Source organism: Pseudorasbora parva, chromosome 12 (assembly GCF_024679245.1).
Source record: "Pseudorasbora parva isolate DD20220531a chromosome 12, ASM2467924v1, whole genome shotgun sequence".
In the NCBI taxonomy this organism is placed as follows: domain Eukaryota; kingdom Metazoa; phylum Chordata; class Actinopteri; order Cypriniformes; family Gobionidae; genus Pseudorasbora; species Pseudorasbora parva.
This window is the reverse complement of record NC_090183.1, coordinates 16867309-16880589: the sequence shown is the minus strand read 5'-3', so window position 1 is coordinate 16880589 and position 13281 is coordinate 16867309. Positions and strand designations below refer to the sequence as shown.

Below are 13281 nucleotides of genomic sequence, written 5' to 3'. Positions count from 1 at the left end.
TTTTCATATACCAATCTACTTTGAGTGTTTGAATATTGGCATGCAGTTCATGCATTACACACTCCACCCCGCAGCATTACCTAATTCTTATTTGTGCATCCTCGTTTCCTTTTAAAAAAGCAAATTTTTCACTCTGACAAGTGAATCTGTCATTCAATTCTGTCAGTAACTCTTCACCCTAATGTCGTTCCTCAACTGTAAGACCTCCGTTCATCTCCGGAACACAGTTTAAGATATTTTATATTTAGTCCGACAGCGTATCTAAAAGTAGGCACACTAAACTGTCCATGTCTAGAAAGGTAATAAAAACATCATCAAAGTAGTCCATATGTGACATCAGTTAGTTAATTAGAATCTCTTGAAGCATCGAAAATACATTTTGGTCCAAAAATAACAAAAACTAAGACTTTATTCAGCATTGTCTTCTTTTCCGCATTTGTTTTCAAACCTCAAATAAAGATTCAAATGATTTGGATTGCGTGTCAAACTGCTAAACTGCTGAAATCACGTGACATTGGCGAGCCGAATCAAAAATTAATACGCTGATTCATAACCGTTTGAATCTTTATTTGAATCTTTATATGAACGGAGGTCTTACGGGTGAGGAACGACATTAGGGTGAGTCATTAAAAAGTCATTTTTTGGTGAACTAACCCTTTATTGTCGAGCCCTGTAATTTACTTGAGTAGGTTACTCTAATTTACCTCTGTGTACTTTATAGCACTTTTAATAGTATGCATTTCTGTAAATCATAGACGTTATTGCTTTTGCTAGTGCTAGACGACGTAGCGTTGATTAAGTGCTCTGTGTGAAAGTAACATTATAGTTAGTGATTTTAGAACTAAACTGCCCTGTTAACATATGTGTAAGGCATATGCTTCTAAGGCTGATTTGACTTTCTTTTCAATCTCCCATGTGAGTGTGGAGACGATGATTTTCTCAGGTAAAAGGTACCCCGACCCTTCTAGCCAATGACGCCACTCCTCCAACGCAAGTTTGACTGCCAACAACTCTCTGTTACCAATGTCGTAATTACGTTTGGTAGGCGACATGCGATGGGAAAAAAAATGCGCACGTGTGCATCTTGTCATTCAAGGAAGAGCGCTGGGAAAGAACCACACCTACCCCCAACTCTGACGCATCAACCTGCACTACGAACTGGCATGACGGATCAGGAGTAATCAGAAGGAGCCGAAACAAAGCAACTCTTGAGTTTGGAAAATTCAGCTTCGGCTGCACCAGACCACCAGACACAGTTCGGGGAGAGGTCAACACCGTCAGAGGTGCGGCTAGTTGGCGGAAATTACGAATAAAACATTGGTAAAAATTGGCGAATCCCAGAAACCTCTGCAGGGCCTTGTGGAAATCTGGACTTGGCCAATCTACCACAGCCTTAACCTTGTCGGGATCCATGTGCATTCCCTCGGATGAAATGATTTACCCTAGGAACGGAACAGACTGTGCATGAAACGTGCATTTCTCCGCCTTGACAAAAAGCCAATTCACTAGCAACCTCCGGAGCACTCGCCTGACGTGCAGAACATGCTCCTGGAGAGAAGAGAAAAAAATTATTATATGTCATCCAGGTAAACATAAATGAACTGGTCGACCATATCTCTCAGCATGTCATAGACAAGTGCTTGGAAGACCGCAGGGGAGTTGAACAGCCCAAAGGGCATGACCAAATATTTAAAATGGCACCTGGGGGTATTAAACGCAGTCTTCCACTCATCCCACTCCCTTATGCGGACCAAATGGTAAGCATTATGCAAGTCCAGTTTTGTGAATATGGATGCTCCCTGCAACCTCTCGAAGGCTGAAGACATCAACGGCAAAGGATAAGTATTCTTTACCATGATGTTATTCAACCTTCGGTGATCGATGCAAGGTCACAGAGATCCATCCTTTTTACTCATGAAAAAGAATCCCACCCCCGCTGGAGAAGAGGAAGGGCGGATGAACTTGGAAGCTAGCGAATCAGAAATATATTTCTCCATGGCCTCCCTCTCTGAAACAGAAAGTGAGTACAACTTGCCCTTAGGCGGAGACTTACCTGGCAGTAAATCCATAGGGGCAATGATGAGGTAGAGAAGCAGCCCGGGACTGAACACTTCCTTCAGGTCAAGATACTCTTGGGGCACGTTAGACAGGTTCATCAATTCCTCCTGCAAGACAGAACTAGACACAGACGTACAAGCAGACACAAGACAAGAGGCATGACACTGACTGCTCCAAGCAGAAATGGATTTGAGTCCCCAGTCAACCCTAGGGTTATGCTTAACCAGCCATGGGTGACTGAGGATGATGGGAACTAATGGAGAGTCTGTAAGAAAAAAGTGAATCCTCTCAGTGTGGTTCCCAGATGTAATCAGAGTGAGGGTGTCAGTGGAGTGTGTGATAGCAATTGTTGAGGAAATGACCCGCCGCACCACAGTAGAGAAAAAGTCCCCTCGATCTACGACTTTCCCTCTCCTCCTGGGAAAGCCGAGCTCGACCTACCTGCATGGGCTTGTGATCGAACTGGGGACTGACCATGCTCTCTCCTGTGAACTTGTGAGACTCGTAAACTCCTCTGCTTACTAAGTGTTAACCGTGTCTCTGTAATTGCACTTCCACCAGCAGGGCTAGATCCATGATTCCGTTCAAATCCTTGGGTAACTCAAACGCATATATCTCTTTGTAAACACGGTCAGCCAGCCCATGCAGGAAGATGTCCCATTGAGCCTCCTTGTTCCACTGGCACTCCGCAGCTAAAGTCTGAAACTCTATCATGCAATCTGAGGGGGGTTGATTGTCCTGGCGCAAGTCCAGAGGCCTACGGGCAACCTCACGTCCCACCACGACATGGTCGAAGACCGGTCTCATTTCGTCGGAGAGTGCCTGGAATGAGGAGCAGCACTGATGTTGATTTTCCCACACCGCCTTTCCCCAACGGGCAGCACGGCCTAAAAGTAAAGTAAAAACCAGAGCCACTCTCGATGCTTCAGTAGAAAAAGTAATAGGCTGTAATGTGAAGAAACGATCAAAAACGATCTACAAAGGTTGGGTTCCCCTGAGTACCTTTCTGGTGTCGGGATGCGTGGCTCGTGGTTGGTGGTAATGACAGCTGGATCAAGGGGAAAGAGCGGAGGGTCTGGCGCAGTGGGACGGTGTAAGTTGCTGAATCCGGGAGGTGAGCTCGGACCTACGTAATGAGCACCTGCACAGCCAGAGCAGTAGCCACCGCTTGATTCTCCTGGCACTCCATGCGCAATGAACCCATGAACCGTGACACTTCATGTCTAGATGGATCGAATGCAAAGTTTCAGGACCTCAGAACAGCTCTTTGTCTGTTATGGAGGCCAGCAGAAGGGAAAGGCTGTCTCCAAGCAGAGGCAGGACCACTGAATAATGGGTGCTATTGTCTTGGTGTACCAATCCCAAGGCGTGCATTGCCTGTTCGGGCTGCGAGCACACTCAACTAGAGGTGTAGCTTGCTCCTGGGCGCTGGCTCAAGGCGCCTCACTGACAAACATTTGTAGAGCTGTGGGCTGGGCGATACCTAACACGTTTGGTAGACTGTATAGACTCCATGTAAAGCCAGTATCTTCCCATGTACTCTCCACCTGTGGCCAGTAGTGCAAAGGACCCGTTCTAGTGTTACTGTGTGGGAGTGTGGGAGTGGCTTGCAACGCTACTCCCACCCCCTGGGCGGGATACTTGTGTCTGTTGTCTCCAGTTGTGTTCCCCAGAAATGGCTAACCCTATCAAGCTCCTCCCTCACCCTTAGCAGTCAGATGTTGCGGGCATCTGATGCTAGGCCTGCACACATATGCATGTGAAACTGGGCTGTGTAGGATGGGTATCCATATGTAGCTGTCCCTACAGCGACCCTATATGTGTATTCCTCCATGGTACCAGCTACCCTACTCAACTAGCCCTGTGTCTTTCCCTCGACAGAGATCAGTCTGTCATCTCTGACTGTGTTCTTTTCCGCCTAGAACTAAGTTGGAACCACCTCAGAGACTGCCATATGTTTTGCAATAAACTGTTGGTTAGTCCTTATGTGTAACTGCCACTTTGCCTTCCTCAGAAGGATGTGTCTCAGCAGCATTCCATCTCTCGAGACAGGCACGCTTTCCCAGCGTTATCCAACAGTCACACTGAGTTGCTCTTGCAGAACAGCAGTGACTGATCTTCTCTGCTTAAAGCCCTTTAACATTGGGTGGTCCAGGGAGCTCAAGCAGGGTCTACGTCAAACGTAACCGACTGAAAGGGAACGTCTCGGTTACATGTGTAACCCTCATTCCCTGAAGGAGGGAACAGAGCCATTACGTCATGTTGCCACAGGTGCTGTACCTCTGCTGAATGGCCAAGTCACTAGTTCGGCTCCTCAGTGGAAAAGCAAAGATGCTGTGCTTCCACTTCCTTATTTATACCCACGCTGCAGGGCGGAGCTTGGAATGCCTGAACCGCAGGTCAATATTCATTGGCTTGTTTTTAAACACTCAAAGTAGATTGGTCTCTGATCCCCAGTTCGTCGGTCAGTTTTGACATATGCCTCCATTCCCTCCTTCAGGGAAAGAGGGTTACATACGTAACCAAGACCTTTTATAATGATTGTGTTGTGAGCAACTTACAGCAAATTCATCACTTCATCTGTGAGTCTCTTTTCTGTTTCCTATATATGTGGTGTGCTCTTTGCACTTTTCCTTGTTTGTCTGTCTTGTGCACTGTGCTCCCCTTTAAACTTTGCAGCCTCCATTTTTGACTTATATACCTTTAGTACATGTCTTTTTGACACATTTATGTAATTTCATTTTTACTTAATGAGTTACATGTTACTTCTGCTCTTCTTGACATCTGTTGCATGCTTTACATTGATACCCTCCTCACTTGTAGCTCGGCCTTGGTCACAGCACCATTTGTGCACCTTCATGGCACTCGGGACATCTGCATCTCGGGCCTGCAAATACCTCACATTCTTGTTGGCTGTCTCTATTGTCCTGTATCTTACAATAACCTGTGCTCAATGTGGTCATTGGTTATTCCACTAACCAGCCTCTTTTTCTGTGCATTTCTGTTTCCTTAGCATCTTTGCTTAACATATATATCTCCTTACACTCTGCGTCTGAATTATAACTAATTAATTTACGTCTTGCTATATCATTCAGTAATAATTATATGACTCACTGTTGGCATCTTACCGACTACCATGCTAGCCATCTTCCTTCCCTTGCTTAACATCTTGACTTGACTTGCTTAACAATTAATCTTTCTGCCCTATAGATTGTCTATCCTTTTTGTTTTTTGTTTTTTGTTTTTGGCGGTATTTATGTAATGATTTGAAACTTGAGGGTTCAGTCAGGATGTTTACTGAGAAGCTATCCCTTGCAAAAATATAGTATTCTGACAAACCCCTGTGGCAAACTTATGGTGAAAATTGCCACAAACTATTTTGTTTTTGTTTTGTTTTTTGACATGCAAATTAGCTTTGTGGCGAACAGTTTGCAGCAACTTTGCGGCAGACAGTTGTGGCAAGTCTGTGGTGAACATGAGTGTATACAGGTGCTTCTAATTTGTGGTGTAGGTCCAAGGTATTTTTTTATGCCACAGAAGGTTTGGATATGATATATAAAACAATAATCTCTTGACCAGTACATATTCTTATACAATGCAAATCTAAAAAATAAAACAAATTTAAAAAATAACATTAAGTGCTATAGTTCTAAAGAATTTTTGTCATATACAATTCAGTTTACAAGCAATGGTTAGCTTTAACTCACTCATTTATATTAAATAATCAATATTATTTAATCAATATTATAACCTCTCCTCAACCATTAAATACTGTAAATTCATTCATTTACTTGTTTTTTATTCACATATCCTATTAAGCATGACTACTCCCCTACAGGTATGAGTTCACTTCTTTGTTGAAATCTGCATCTTTCATTTTCAGATGATCTGAAAATGAACTGAAAAAGAGAGTGAAACTAAACTGTATCATGGGGTGACGGAACATTAAGCATGTGTTATTCATTTCATTGCTCAGATTTTATTAATTTTAACTTAAATGCTGTTGATGTCTTGCCATACAGATCACATGATTCTTAAAGTCCCTCCATGAGTTTGTGAATGGTGAAGCCTGGGCCTTCATGCTGGAACCTCTCAAGAGTTGTTACAAGCCATGTTTTTAAGACTGCCAATGACTTCAGTATCAGGGGCAGGCTTCATTCTCTTTCAGGATCAACTGGTAAATAAATGAGTTTCTAAACAATCTATATATACAGCTTATACAGAATATGAGCATGAATATTCATCTAATCACATCTAACATCATCAGCAGGCAGCTTATTTACAATCACTAAAATGAAAACCTCACTTACAGAAGTAAATATAAAGTATGGGAGAATAGGATGGCCATAGATTAAGAATGACACAAGCGTGACAGACAGACAGACAGACAGACAGACAGACAGATAGATAGATAGATAGATAGATAGATAGATAGATAGATAGATAGATAGATAGATAGATAGATAGATAGATAGATAGATAGATAGATAGATAGATAGATAGATAGATAGATAGATAGATAGATAGATAGATAGATAGATAGATAGATAGATAGATAGAATTTGCTGTTTGAATAAAAATAATCACTTACATGATTCATGTAGATCTGAAGAAATGTCACATTAGCAGAACTTCAGTCATATCTATTAACATAAATTTCATGCTATTTTCATATTTTTGTCATTTATATAATTTGTTATGAAGTTAAAGTGCCTCACCAAACTCTGCTTTTAGGTTGCTGCAGATTTGCCGCAAAATTACCCACAAGTTAGCCGCAAGGCAATGTTTTTGCAAGGGACATGCTATTTTCACTGTAAATAGTGTTACAGTGTAAATAATGGTAAATACTGTTTGCACCAAACATACATAGCAACAAATAGCATCTTGTTTGCATTAAATACAAACAATGACATGCTATTCACATAAAGTGTAAAAAGAAGTAACAGGATATTTGTACTCAGGGTAAATAATGGGCAGAGCTAGTGAAATTAGTCATGGCTATTTGCACCTGTCTTGTAGAACACAGATCAGATTATGTTTACAAAGCACTTTTGTAGTGTGAATTTGTACAGTAATTGTAAATTATATATTGAAATTTGAATCCAATAGTTCTATGATGACATTTAATGCATTTTTTCTTTCCTTTTCCTGCAGTGTGCAAGTTGTCCTGCCATAAGAAATGTGAGGTAAAGGTAAATCATGGATATATTTTTTCATATTTTCATTTAATTTATTTAAAAAGAAGCTTACAAACGAATAACTTCTAACTGTGTATCATGTTAGATGTTGACACAGAATTTTCTTAGTGTGTGTTTTATTTAATTAAACTTTATTGACCTATGTGTACATGTGTGTTAAAATCACACTTGAAGACATGGTCCAATTTTTAATTCATTGGTTATGAAATGAACAGAGTTAACCTTTCAAACGTGTGAAACAAAGCATTGTTTTCAACTTAAAATTGTAGAATGTATAACCCAAATGTATTTGAGATTTTCTATCTTATGTCAAGTTGAAATGTCTTAATAATTAAAATTGTATGGATTGTGAGATTGACATTGTGTTTCGCATGTAAATAGCCCTGATGCTAACATGTCGTTAAAAATGTAATAAACAAGCAAACAACAGACAACCAAAAAATACATTTAACAGAAAATGTGTCATATCATAGCTTCATACAGTCACATACAGTCACAGAAGCTATATGTGTTGTACAACAGCTAATCAGGATTTACGTGTCAACATTTTTTCTCACCTCATCTCTTCTGGATATTCGGCAGCGTTGCCACAGCGAATATAGCGCAAACCCAGATGACGTAGGCTACTGACGGAAAATGACAATTGAGTGGAAGTACATAGGAGGGCAGAGCCAGGCTACATTAAACCACTAAATGGCGCAAAATCAGCTCACCACTTTTCCACACAACTGTTTTTGATTCTTGATGTGTTCGCAAGGCAAAGTTAATTCTGCACTAATTTGATAGCTAGGCCTATATATGGGATACTAGTTAACTGGTTAACCATTAAACAACAATAATTTTAACCAATTCATCTAATATATATATATATATATATATATATATATATATATATATATATATATATGTATATATATGTATATATATATATATATATATATGTATATATATATATATATATATATATATATATATATATATATATATATATATATATATACATATATATATATATATATATATATATATATATATATATATATATATATGTATATATATATATATATTAAGACTGTCAAAGTTAATGCGTTAATAACGCGTTAACGCAAATTCATTTTAACGGCACTAAATTTATTAACGTGCGTTAACGCAGCGCGCATTTTCTGTTTGATCCGTGGCATAACCCATAGTTGGAAAAAGTGAGAGCAGTCAGACGCAAAGGATGCAGCAGCAAACATTAACAGAGAAAGAAAAGGGTTGACATTAACATGAATTATCTAAACCAAAAGTGCAATTATTGCCTACAAGCTACCATATTTTCTGATTAACTTTTATTAGACTCCAGAAAGAAAAGTGCGTTTTTTCACTGATCACATTCTCTGCAGTCTGAGCGCGATGCACTGCAGCTCACTCTCTCATGTCTGAGGTAAATCATTAACACCATCACCGCTTACAGTTATGTGTGTTATTGAACTAAATACATTACAATCGGCTAAAACGAATGCACAGTTACTTTCCTGAACAAGCGCGCTCCCGAGTCCGTGGTCTTCACACTGCACATGCAAAATACACTGCGGCAATTCATTAGGGAGCGCGGATCTCTTAAAGGTCCCATTCTTCGCGTGTTTTCGAAGCTTTGATTATGTTTACAGTGTGCAATATAACATGAGTTCATGTTTCGCGTGTAAAAAACACAGTATTTTTCACACAATTTACTTATCTGTATACCTCTGTTTCCTCTGTCCTATAAATGGCCTGATGATTTCCTTGTTCTATGAAGTCCCTCCTTCAAAAATACGTAACGAGTTCTGATTAGGCCAGCGCTTCCCGCGCTGTGATTGGACAGCAGCTTAGTGCACGTTGCCCGGAAAGGTCCCGCCTCTTACCATAACGGGTAGATATGCTCGCTCAATGTTATTGCAAAAATGTCTATCTTGCCTTATCAATTTGAGCGGGAATCAGACCCGGAGAATATCGAAGAGGATCGATTACAACCTGCTCAGGAAAGACTTTTGCTGGATGTTTCAGAATGGTAAGCTGTCTATTCAGTAGTTTAAACTGATCATTACAAACACCAGCAATCGATGGTGTCTGAATTAATTACTACACTTTTATATGCTAAGTTTTTCAGATTAGTTTCAATTACCATCCAACGTTAGTTAACAAAGCTAACAGCGTTGCACTTTGTGTCATGAATTACATAAACTGTTAAACGGACCAACTTAAATAATAAAATACAATTACCGGATGTAGTCCATAAACAACGCCTTCTCCAGACAAAGAGGGAACTGCGTCATCTTTTAAGAATAATCTTTCTGCGAATCCGGCATTAAACTGATTGAGATTGAGGAAGCAGTCCTCAGCAAAATGTGCTGCATATAGTTTTAAATTGTGATTATAATTTTCCTGAACCGAGTTAACCATAAACTGTAGCCATTGATCTCTACGTACATCGTCCGTGGGAAGGCCAAACAAAGGTGATTTGACTCCGGGATGAAAATAACAGCATTTCAATGGCATGGCAACAAACACACTCTACAAAAACAACGCTTCCTATTCTCGACCTGCGAGAGCAAAAGGACAACGCCCCCGAATTTGCGTGTTCTTGTGGGCAGAGGGTTCGTCAACAAAGGTTTTAGTTGCGTCATTAAAGCAGGAAGTGCAGGGGTGTAGTCCAAACCGGCCATTCGCTGTAGGCTTTGAAAGGGAACTTTTCTTTTAAATAAAATATCTTGCTTGGCATTGAACTTTGAGCTTTATAATTTTACAGGCATTATTTAGGTTCTAACAGCAACATTACACACTAACTAAAGTTTGAAAGATGGAATCGCAAAGAATGGGACCTTTAAAGGGGCCGCACTATATTCCCACTTGTGGAATATGGACCTCCTCCAGGTATGGTGTGGTTCTGGTGCACTCCCTGGTACACATTACCAATTTTTCATACGAACTGTGCCCTGCTCTGAATTAAACTGCCAGTGTAAAGACTCCCTTTATATTCTTAAAATGAGAGAAATCACTACTTACACTTAATTTTTAAGTTTAGGCTTAAGAGACATGAACAATTTCTTAGATAAACATCTATGATCTTTGATATGTCTAGTCTCCATGCTGTATTGATTATTATTGAATATGTTTGGTTTCACTAATAATAAATGTACATTAGCATAAAGCATGCATATTTGACCATACCCAAGGTTGATTAGAGTATTTAAAACTTAATTTAAACTTAATTTAAGATACATTTACAATTGCTAAAAATGTGTGATTAAATTGCGAATTACCGCGATTAAATATTTTAATCGATTGACAGCCATAATATATATATATATACAGTCCCTGACAAAAGTATTGTCGCTTATCTATTTTCTAGAAATACCTGATATTAACCTAAATTTTAATTAATTCATTGGTGTTAGAAATAGCTCATATGAAAAGCTAAAACCCTCCCAGATGATGTTTAATGCACTGAAATAAATAATTTTCACAGAAAAAATATTTATCATTTAATCAAGACAGAAAGGTCAAATTTTGGCAAGACAAAAGTTTTGTCGCCTATACAGAAATTGAACAAATTTACTGCAAATACAAAAATATGTCAGCAAATTAAGTTGTGGTGCTGTGAGATCCAAATTTAATATCTCTATTATGGTTGGGAATAAGAGGTAGCTAAGATTTCTTGGTATTTTAGACTATTGATGTTGCCTTCCACCCAGCAGATCTCTCGCACACCCCCCATACTGGATGTAACCCCAGACCATGATTTTTCCACCACCAAACTTCACTGTTTTCTGGGTGAAACTCGGATCCATTCGGGCACCAGTAGGTCTCCTGCAATATTTGCGGCGACTGTGGTGTAATTCAACAGAAGATTCATCTGAAAAATCCACCTTCTGTCACTTTTCCAGTGTCCATCCTTTTAGCCGGTTGTGGGCCTTGGCAAATGCCACACGGTTTTTCAATTGTCTTTTGTTTAGTGCTGGCTTCTGGGCACTGATTCGACCATGGAGGCCATTTCGAGACAGAATCCGACAAACTGTTCTGGTTGACACAGGGACTTCAGGTGACCAGGTCTCGTGGAGCTCTGCTGCAGTGGAAAATGGGCTGGCCTTGAATTTTCGAGCCAACAAACGGTCCTCTTGAGCAGTTGTCTTGCGGGGTCTGCCTGACCTGGGCTTGTCAAAAACGTCTCCAGTCTCTTCAGATCTTTTTTGTATCCTCTGTACTTGACGCTGAGACACATTGAAGGTGTCTGCCACATCAGCAGTGGATCTGGTCTTCAGCCTCATGATAATCAAAACTTTAGTCTCAGGGTGAATCTTAGGCATGTTTGCAGAGGTCTAGTTGCAGTTGATGTGAAGGTCTAGTGTACTGGGGTTCTTTTTATACACACTTGAGACCTAATTGATCCATTATTAGTCACAGGTGAAGCTCATATGACAAGGTGACAACACTTATGTCTTTGCAAAAATTGACTCAATGGGCTTTACCAAGCTGTGAATATTAGAATACTTTTTGAAAGTTTAGTTTTTCACTGAAACATTATCACAAAAGCTGGTGGGATTAAAATGAGCCATTTCTTGTAAAAAAAAATCTTGATTAGAAATATATTTCAGCGGCACTTTAGGTCAATTTGTACACAAGCGACAAGACTTTTGTCAGGGACTGTATATATATATATTATACACTCACCTAAAGGATTATTAGGAACACCTGTTCAATTTCTCATTAATGCAATTATCTAATCAACCAATCACATGGCAGTTGCTTCAATGCATTTATGGGTGTGGTCCTGGTCAAGACAATCTGAATCTCGGAACTGAATGTCAGAATGGGAAAGAAAGGGTTTTTAAGCAATTTTGGTTGTGGCATGGTTGTTTGTGCCAGACGGGCCGGTCTATGTATTTCACAATCTGCTCAGTTACTGGGATTTTCACGCACAACTATTTTAGGGTTTACAAAGAATGGTGTGAAAAGGGAAAAACACCCAGTATGTGGCAGTCCTGTGGGCAAAAATGCCTTGTTGATGCTAGAGGTCAGAGGAGAATGGGTTGACTGATTCAAGCTGATAGAAGAGGAACTTTGACTGAAATAACCACTCGTTGCTACAACAGCAGAAGACCCAGAATGAGCTCACCAAAATTGGACAGTTGAAGACTGGAAAAATGTTGCCTGGTCTGATGATTCTCGATTTCTGTTGAGACATTCAGATGATTCAGAGTCAGAATTTTCCTTAAACAGAATGAGAACATGGATCCATCATGCGTTGTTACCACTGGTAGGCTGCTGGTGGTGATGTAATGGTGTGGGGGATGTTTTCTTGGCACACTTTAGGCCCATTAGTGCCAATTTGGCATCGTTTAGATGCCACGGCCTACCTGAACATTGTTTCTGACCATGTCCATCCCTTTATGACCACCATGTACCCATCCTCTGATGGCTACGTCCAGCAGGATAATGCACCATGTCACTAAGCTTGAATCATTTCAAATTGGTTTCTTGAACATGACAATGAGTTCACTGTACCAAAATGGCCCCCACAGTCACCAGATCTCAACCTAATAGAGCATCTTTGGGATGTGGTGGAACAGGAGCTTTGTGCCCTGGATGTGCATCCCACAAATCTCCATTAAATGCAAGATGCTATCCTATCAATATGGGCCAACATTTCTAAAGAATGCTTTCAGCACCTTGTTGAATCAATGCTACGTAGAATTAAGGCAGTTCTGAAGGCGAAAGGGGGTCAAACACAGTATTAGTATGGTGTTCCTAATAATCCTTTATGTGAGTGTATATTTTCATATTTGAATGTTTCCATATTTTGCAATGTATTTGGATGCTAAATCATTATTTATTATAGGATTTGTACTTCACTCGTGTCCTAATATTGATGGAAAAAATCTTCACATGCGCAAAAATGTGCTTGGAAACACTACAGCGATGATGCTCATGACGAATGCAGTACATAGTAGTTAAGGCCACCTAATATAAAGTGGGTCCAAATGCCTATATTTTTGAAACATTG

General features: G+C 39.9%; 1 protein-coding gene across 1 annotated transcript in view; it reads left to right on the top strand.

Annotated features, from left to right (window-relative positions):
- Window positions 1–13281, top strand: part of tns1a (tensin 1a) — a 134689-nt gene that overhangs the window by 65758 nt on the left and 55650 nt on the right. The window contains exon 4 of the mRNA XM_067459359.1: window positions 7213–7250. Within this exon, the coding sequence (XP_067315460.1) occupies window positions 7213–7250 (38 nt within the window). The remainder of the gene's footprint in view (window positions 1–7212; window positions 7251–13281) is intronic.